Source organism: Corvus brachyrhynchos, unplaced genomic scaffold (genome assembly GCF_000691975.1).
Source record: "Corvus brachyrhynchos isolate BGI_N302 unplaced genomic scaffold, ASM69197v1 scaffold136, whole genome shotgun sequence".
NCBI lineage: Eukaryota > Metazoa > Chordata > Aves > Passeriformes > Corvidae > Corvus > Corvus brachyrhynchos.
The window spans coordinates 123,367-131,970 of NW_008239080.1; the positions used below are offsets into that span (position 1 = coordinate 123,367).

The 8,604-nt window shown below is 38.2% G+C and overlaps 1 protein-coding gene across 1 annotated transcript in view; it reads right to left on the reverse strand.

Moving 5' to 3' along the window:
• Positions 1-175: 175 nt before the first annotated feature.
• The window catches only part of KCNQ5 (potassium voltage-gated channel subfamily Q member 5), an 83,278-nt gene continuing 74,849 nt past the window's right edge, over positions 176-8,604 (reverse strand). The window contains exons 11-13 of the mRNA XM_008637609.2: positions 3,654-3,785; positions 2,671-2,797; positions 176-2,322 (exon numbers count right to left, since the gene is read on the reverse strand). Coding sequence (XP_008635831.1) covers positions 1,381-2,322; positions 2,671-2,797; positions 3,654-3,785 — 1,201 coding nt within the window. The 3' untranslated portion in view covers positions 176-1,380. The remainder of the gene's footprint in view (positions 2,323-2,670; positions 2,798-3,653; positions 3,786-8,604) is intronic.

Below are 8,604 nucleotides of genomic sequence, written 5' to 3' on the forward strand. Positions count from 1 at the left end.
TGAATTTGAAAATTTGGGTTTTAGCAGGAAGGAGTCTGAGAGTCCTGTGTTAGAAAGTTAACAAGAAATGACTGTAGATGGGACACAGTGTTTAGCTATAAGAAGAATGGGATCACTTTCCCTCTCGCCTCTTCTCCTTTTATTAAAAAAGCAACAAACCCTTGCCTTATTTTTCTTTTTTTTAGTTAAGGTGGTTTTCTCTACTACTATTTCAATTTCTGATTGCCTGCATGGCTTTTTTTTTTTTTGCCTTTTTTTTTTTTTTATTAACATTCATTATCTGTGAAAAAAAAATGTGACTTTTTCCTTCTTTACCTTTCTTGTTTTATTTTCTGGGTTGATTTCCCTTCCTGCCCATCTAAATCCATATTCTTATTTATTTATTTTCCCATTGACTGTGTTGTCTTTCTCTCCCCTGTTCTGTCCTCTTTAGTTTTACTCTGTATTTCAGTTCCTCATTTTCCCTTATTTTCCAGCCTTATGAAGTGCTGTTGTAGTATCAGGTTGGGACTGCAAGTAAAATTGCCAAAATTTTCACAAGAAGGAAATATTGCTTCTACAATAAAGGCAGTGCCTGCTTCCTTCCCTCACCTACTGCTGCCAAAATGGTTCAGATTCACAAGTCAGCTTCTCAATGAGACTTCTCAATGAAGAAGGAGAGATTCCCTTCAATCTTCAGTGCAGTCACCCATGTTGTCCACTTCTGAGGCCAGCCCCAATCCTTAAAATATAAAGCTTTTGTAACAAAATAGTTCTTGTTATAAAGAACAATGTGATAGTGGTGTGTCAGGTACTTCTGCCACAGCACTAAATCACCAAAAATCAGATATTAACATACTGTTCTTCAGAGCTAAAAATAACTGATTACTGATGAGCTAATGTGTGTATCTTGCAACTTGCAGTCATTTCTAACCCCATGTTTCTCATTTCCTTGGTACCTTGCTAGCAGCTGTAGATAATCTTTTTGTTGTAAACATAAACTATCATCTAAATCAGGACATTATATATATATATTCAATTAGTTCAGAAGCAAAGTGCTTTAAACCTTAAGATTTTTACTTCTGCCCCATAGAAACAGCACTAGGTCTAAATGCTCAAATTTTTGTTTTTTGATACATCCTGCAGCATTAGCTTTGTAGGCAACTCGTTATTTAAACCTACTGTACTACATGAAAGGCTGCCGTACTGTAGGTGTAAATTTGGATGTTAGCCATTGCTTAGACATGCATTTTCATGCAACTAGGAAATATGGGCTCATTCAACTGCTTTGCAGATTCATCCTGATTTTTGTGATTCTCTCACTAAAAGGGCTTTCAAAACAGTTCATGCTATGATATGTATGACTAGAGGAATGACCCAGCCAATGAAGAAAGCCAGAAGTTATTTAAGTTTGACGTGGAGCAGATTGAGTGCTTCTGTACCATCCCCTGGCTTGCAGATGTTTTGAGATGATCTTGATATTCCAGTCCTTAGAGAGTCAGCAGAGAGAGTTGTTTCCACTAACGGGCGCGAGATGGCTTCTGTAGTCTCTGTCCCTGCCTCTGTCTCCAACTCTTCATCCGTTATAAATAATTTTGACTCCCTCCATTTGGAGTATACATCTTGGCTACCTCTGGAACCACTGGAGTCACTGCCAGCAATCTGTATATTCAGTTCTTCCGTTGGCTGTATAAGGTTTTGTACAGATAAGGATTTTCCTAAATCCATCTGCACCACAGGTTTAACTGAGAGCAAAGGTTCCCCTTCTGTATCCAGACTTTTTCTCCATGTGAGATCCTTTGATGCACTTGGCTGTGCAGCTTGTCCATTATCCTTTGATGCAACAAGGCAAGCGGTGACATTAGTAATATTTTCATGCGTGGTTACGGGAATAATATGGACGGGCTCAGGCCTATTGATATGCTTCATCGATGAGAAAGGTGGTATTTGTAATGTTGTCGGAGTTGCTGGCTTAGTTGTCTGGTTTATTTGGTTTGATGTATTATTAGCTGTTGCAGGTCCATCATTTGGCACTTGTGTTGCTTGACTATGCATAGCTGGACTAAAAGCATAGTAAGCCTGAGTGCTAAATTCATTTGGTGTCAGTATAAGCTGTAGGCCACGAGGCAGATTGGCACTAGCTGATCTGGATACACATCCACTAAGTTGTGCAGAATTAGACAAATCTTTGCTGTCTGATGGACTCTGATAATCAGAAGTCTGCTCACACTCGAAAGCTGGCATTTGAAATGAAGCCAAAGTGAGCGCGGATGCAGATCCTTTTCGCAAAACTTGTTGATAAATATCTAATAGACAGTCCAGTTTTGACTCAATGGATTGTACCTATATGAGAGGAGAAGGTCAACATTAGTGCCAAATATTAATTTAAAATATTTGGAACCCAAGAAAAGAGGAAAAATGTAACTGCTGAAGAGAAAAATGTAAGTAGCTTGATGTATGCTATTGATCCTTAAAAGAATGTCAAAAGCCATGTACATTTTTTATAAGGAAGCAGAGAAAAGGGAAAAAAAGGTTAAGGTAATACAATTCGTATAATTTTTATTCCAACATATAAATGAAGCAGATATTAGAAAAAAAAATTTTACCTGTTCAGCTTTTGAAACTGGCAATAAAACACAGAAAAGGCATGAGTAATAATGCAAGACAAAGGAACACAGATAATCACTCTACCTGTTTCTCCACTTTGACTACCCGCCCTAACATACTGACGTCATCAGTTGTCTCATGCTCTGCAGGATTCTTTTCTCTGCTTCTTTTATCTGCTGTGATTTGTCCTTTCCCAAGAATTTGGTCAACGCTGTAAGAGAAACCAAAAGCTGTTGCGATTCCTGGAACTGGCATAGATATGGAAGTGTTTGCTATATTTATATGTTAAAAATTAAAATCACAGTACTTCAGAAAAGCATTCAAGGAAGAAGACAAACATAATTTTATTAATTAAGGGAAAAGAAAAAAAAAAAGAGGAGTGATTTTTGAGCATATTAGACTGCTTTTCTTTTTTGTTGGCACTAACCAGGAGCCAGAACTTAGCCATCATCTGGGAAAGCCAGGGCTAGGCTTGCTGAAAGGGGGAGAGAGGAAGTCACCTCTCCAGCAACTTGAAGTTGTGGAGAAACAGACATACCAGTGCCACTCCCAGCTCTCCCATCCTAACAACAGCATCCAGCCCTGGGAGAGTTGTCAGTTTTAAGCAGGAATCCCTAACCTTCACTGATAATGATAACTATGATGTAATGTTCTTTGTTTTGGTTTTTGTAATTACTATTGCTGGGAATCGATAACACAAAACCTACATAAACGCTGCATTACCTGTAGTTCTCAATTTCTTTTATATGAAAATAGGAAGTATGGGATGGGAAAGAGGCAGTTCTCAATGACTTCCTCACCCTTTTGGCAACATCCTGACTGAAGTCCTTTACAAATGGACTTTACTGATAAAGGATTACCATTTCTATTGTTCAGACTTCCATTTTCTGAGGACAATTTGGATACATGTGTTTTTTGCTTGGTTTTGCCCACAATTCAATTTGTGGCTCAGCTGTGTTCACAGAAAGAGAGGCCGCGTAACACAGAAATGTTAAACTTTGCCAATATACATTATGCAGCGAATGACATTAGCTGCTTATGCAGAGTGGGACTAATTCTTTCCTTACCGTGACTGAAGACTCTTAATCCTGCATAACATGTCTAGATGACCTGCTGAATACTGTTCAATGACATCTTTGACATCATATGGGCGAAGTGTTTCCTTAAACTTTCTCTTTGCAACATGAAATTTCATAATTCTGTGGGGGAAAAGCATTTTACAGGTTAATTTTCAACAGTTGTGGAACCATAGGTATATTTCACTGACAAAATTTGATAGCTCATTTGAGGTGTTTTCAATACAGCTTGTGCAGGTAAACTTTCACATGGTTGTTTTTCTAAGTACAAATGCACTGTAGCTATGCCTTTGAACTGTTGTTCGAGAGATCAGGTAACACTGTTTTAAAGACTGCAGAGCGTGTTTAGTGTATCAGTATATACCTGTCTGACTTTTTTATGCTAGGTGCCTGATATGAAAGGTACTGAAGTACATGTCTGACTTAAAACTGGGATTAGTTTCACTGACTTGAGTGGGATACCATATAAGCTACATTTGTGCATAAGCTACTTCTCTTCTTGTTAGAGGAAAGATTTTTCTAATGAATCGATTACACAAACTTAAATAACAGTATTCTTTTTCTGGTGTTCATTTTAAGTTCCTTGCTCTCCCCTTTGTGAAAAAAAAATTATGCACCCAATTAATTTTTCATTGGTTTTTATTTTTTAATTAGCATTCAGGCCTAAATATTTGTTTTCAATTTATTTTGCTGACTTAAGATCAAATTTTGCAGGCCAAAGAGAAGTTTTCATGTTTGTTCCCAACTGGAATCTATGGGAATCATTGCTTAATTAGCATTCATGAGTTTTTCACTGCAGAACAGTAAGTTTCAGATAACAGTAAATATCCAAAATTAATGAATGGCATATGTGTTTTTATGTGAGACTTGCACAAGTTTCTGTGATATGTGATGTGAACATGTGATGTCCACTGAGTAGCTCTTCTTAGAATGCAAAGCTTGATATTAAATCGCAAATTTTAAACAATAAAAATGACAAATTTGGAAAGTGAATGACAGTGAGATGATTTTCCAGGTCAGCTGGTAGAGCCTGAAGTTGTCCTTGGTGTACATAAGAACTGGGAGAGAAGACAAGGGATCAGGTGTGTTAGCCATTCCGGCTTGTGCTGCAGAGCTTATGAATTCCCGTTAGGGCCACACTGCTGATAATTTGCTATCTATTGCAATTGAAAAAGCAGAGACTGTAAATTGGTATCCTATTCCAAATGCCAGTATTCATGATAATATGTTCTCTCTGTGTTTATTAAATGTATTTAGCAGCTGTAAGACAACAAATTATAATAAAAACCAAAGCATGGCTCACACTCTGATAAAAATAGATTAGTAATGTTTTAGTGGAATTTAGAAAAGCCATACTTCATGTAGTTAGGACAGACATTATGATAATAGGTATGTAGATTTGCATTGATAGCATATAGTGATCCTCTACTGATTTTTATGTCATACATAAATATTCTTACAGATAATGTCAACCTTTTCTCACAGTACTTAGCTTATTGATATTTCCCATTCTGGCAACTTTCAGTTAAAAATGAGATTGTCACTGGTGTAGAGCTTGAACTATGATTCTGATTATAGAAAATAAAAATGGAAAAGGCCTGTTAGAAGTCCGTCAATTTGACAGTTCAGGACTGATCTCCATGCACTTTCAAATATATCAGATCATGGACTTTCCTCTTTTGCATTACCAGCTAATTCTACAGACCAATGGCTTTTGGCATCTTTTGTAATCTGGAAGCCTGTGAAGCTGTGATGAATGTGAGATGCAGATGTATTTTTTTTTTCTTTTAGCTGTCAAATTGTGCCAAGATGTTGGTTCTTAAGACCCTGACAACCTAATCTTCTGAATCTAGTTCTTTATTGAGGTTCCAAAAAATGAATAATGTAGCTGACATACAAGACAGTATAATAATTTTGTTGTTGTTATTATTATGTTTTGGTGGTCACAATTTTTTACTTCATGCATTTGATAAAGTGAAAAGATGAAACTCTATTAGAAAAGAAGAACCAGACTATTAATGGCATAGCTGGAGACAACTGAATTTACCACAACTGGGTGATTTTACAAAAGAAGAGGCAGAAGACTAATTTGTATTAACAGCCATGGAAGCTTCTTAATCAGTTAGCACAGAACTGCTTTGCAGCTTTATAACACTTTTTTTTTGCTTATCAAGGCAGTTTGTTCATAATGTTCAGAAGTCAAACACAGAAGTCATCACAGCTATATCAGTGAGCTGTAACTGTACTATTCCTGGTTTATGTATTAGCTCATGTGATTCCATCTTCATTAACTACAGCAGGGTTTGGAACAGACCCATATTGCTTACTTATTTTTCTTCAAGTATGCAAAATTTTACATAAATTGTGCAAAAAAAATCAAACTATTATAAAAAAGCTGTAATTTTAAAAGCCTGCAAGGTAATTAAGAAAAAGAAAAACTGAATTCTTTCAGTGATGGAGCCTTGCAACTGCTTTGCAGTTACTAAATTTGGTTGAACCTCCATAGTTATTTATTGTCAGTTTAAAAACTTAATTGTCTTCCTATGTCTTGAAATCACTGTGTAATTAACTTTCTTTACTGTGGGGATGGTAAGGCTCTGGAATAGATTACCCAGGAAAGTTGTGGATGCCACATCCCTGGCAGTGTTCAAGGCCAGGCTGGATGGAGCTTTGAGTGAGTAACCTGCTCTCAAGACTCAAGCAACCTTGGAGCACCCAAGTGGGACGTGTCCCTGCCCATAGCAGGGCGGTTGGAACTAGATGATCTTTAAGGTCACTTTTACCCAAACCATTGTATGATTCCGTATGTTTGGACGCCCATCCTAACAGATGATGTACAGCTACCTCCACTGTGAGTTCCTGTGGGCTGAAATCAACGGGCTCAGTTATGGGGGCGCAGGCGGGTGCCTGTGCCTTCAAGAAGGGGAGCACGAGCACCAAGTTACGCACCGCCCGCTGCTCGGAGCAGCAGCCCCAGCTCTGAGGCCCACGGCTCTTTCAAACATTGTTCGCGTGCTTGAAGCGCTGTGTGCCATGGAGCAAGGTGGTATTTGGTAACTCAAGTCTAATGCGACAGACGATACGCGGTTGTAAACCCACCGATGCCGTAAGCACGACAGTGTTCTGGTAAGAATTAGTAATTAAAAAGTAGCTTGTTTCAGTGATACGTCCAAGGAAGAGCAGAAAAAAAGTCATCTGTTGAAGCAGACCAATATATAAAAGTGCTTTGTCTAGAATTAATGTCTAAACCACAGCTCCCACTAATCTTTACGTACCCTGATAATTTGTGGACAGTTACAGGTCCAATACCAACTTTTGTCTTATTGACCCATAGCAGCCAAAAGCAGCACCCATTTAATTTATTTGTCCTCAGATGTGGGATCAGCATTACTCTAAAATTACAGTGGTTTTTGTACATGCAGGTTGCATATCTTCCCTGGCATTCACTGCATTTTAATTTGCATTATCAAACTGCCTTGATAAGCAAAAAAAAAGTGTTATAAAGCTATTTTGCTTGTCATTTAGTGCACTTTCCCGAGACTGGCACCAAGTTAGAACATCTCTAATCCTTTGTGCAACCCTGTCATACTCATGCAGTTATTTTTAAAGCTGTGCCTTGTCAGTCTTGTCATTATCTCAGGAAGAAAGAGAGCTTCATTCTACTGGGATTCAGGTAGAATCATACATGGTTGCTGCCTTGAGTATTAAAAGACAGGTTGTTTTACCCATAAGCAGATGAAGTGACCACAGTTTGTTTGCTCACCTACTACACCAGGATAGCAGGTGAGCAGCGATCTGGCTGTGCTGGTTCCTCTGTCTCTCTACCCTTACCTTGCCAAATATCACTTTTTCCTGGTAAAACTGCAATGTGAAGAAGAGATCAGGATCCAACACAGAGAGGCCAGCCGACAAAGGTGCTTGAAAGACAGTTCTACTACATGTGAGGCATGTGAGTCAAAATTGTCTTCTCTCTTGTGTCCTGACCTGACTCATCCCCTTGCAGCCAGAAACATTGTTTTCCCCCAAGTACAGTGCTGTCCTAGCCAAACACATGTATAAGAGCCTTGCCTAGTCTCTGAAGACCATCTGGCAGAAAATAAACAATGTGTTTGTATTTAGAAGAAAGAGGTGGTTCTGAAACATCACATTGAACAAATTCAAAATGGCTACTAAAAATACATTTTATAGGTGTTGCAGAAACATTGTAAACACTGAACATAAATGGTAAATTATATTTTCCATCTTTGTCTGTTAAATATGTATGACTGTTCAACTATACAGCTTATCAGCTCTAGAATTCTCAAGTTTCATTACATTTAGCTACAGTTATAATTTTTTTTTATTAGCAACAAATGAAAACATATCTTTGCAATCACTAGAGTTAAAGAGAGAAAAGACCCATTAGGTCAGTGTGTTCATCTTCCTGCCATTGCAGTTATTTTCTATTGCATATTTACTTATGGTTCTCAAATCTCATTTTGTATTCCATAAATAGCACAGTAATTCCATCTTTTCCGTTGTGGAGAGTATTATTGAAATGAGTGCCTCTTGCTATGGAAAATGATCAGAGATATCACAATATAGGGAAACAAGGTATCCTAATCTTCCTTTTAGCCTCGTTTATACACATTCGTCATTGTGAGCTAACAGAGCTGGAAAATGCAATGTTTTTTGTTAGTCTTCAGGAGCTCTGCAGGATATTAATGGCTTTTTCTTCACAACAAGACTGGGGATGGCTGAGTAGTGCTACAGAACCTGCTGACACAAAGACTCAGTGGACTGCTTTGTGCACTGCTCTGATCCCAGCCGGAGGCTGCGGACGAGCAGGACTGATCCTGAGTGGGCCCAAGGCATGCTGTGGTGCACACCATGTTTCACCACACTACCCATCTGCTCCCTATGCACCCAACATTGTGCAAATCCATTGAGCAGCTTTTCCTTA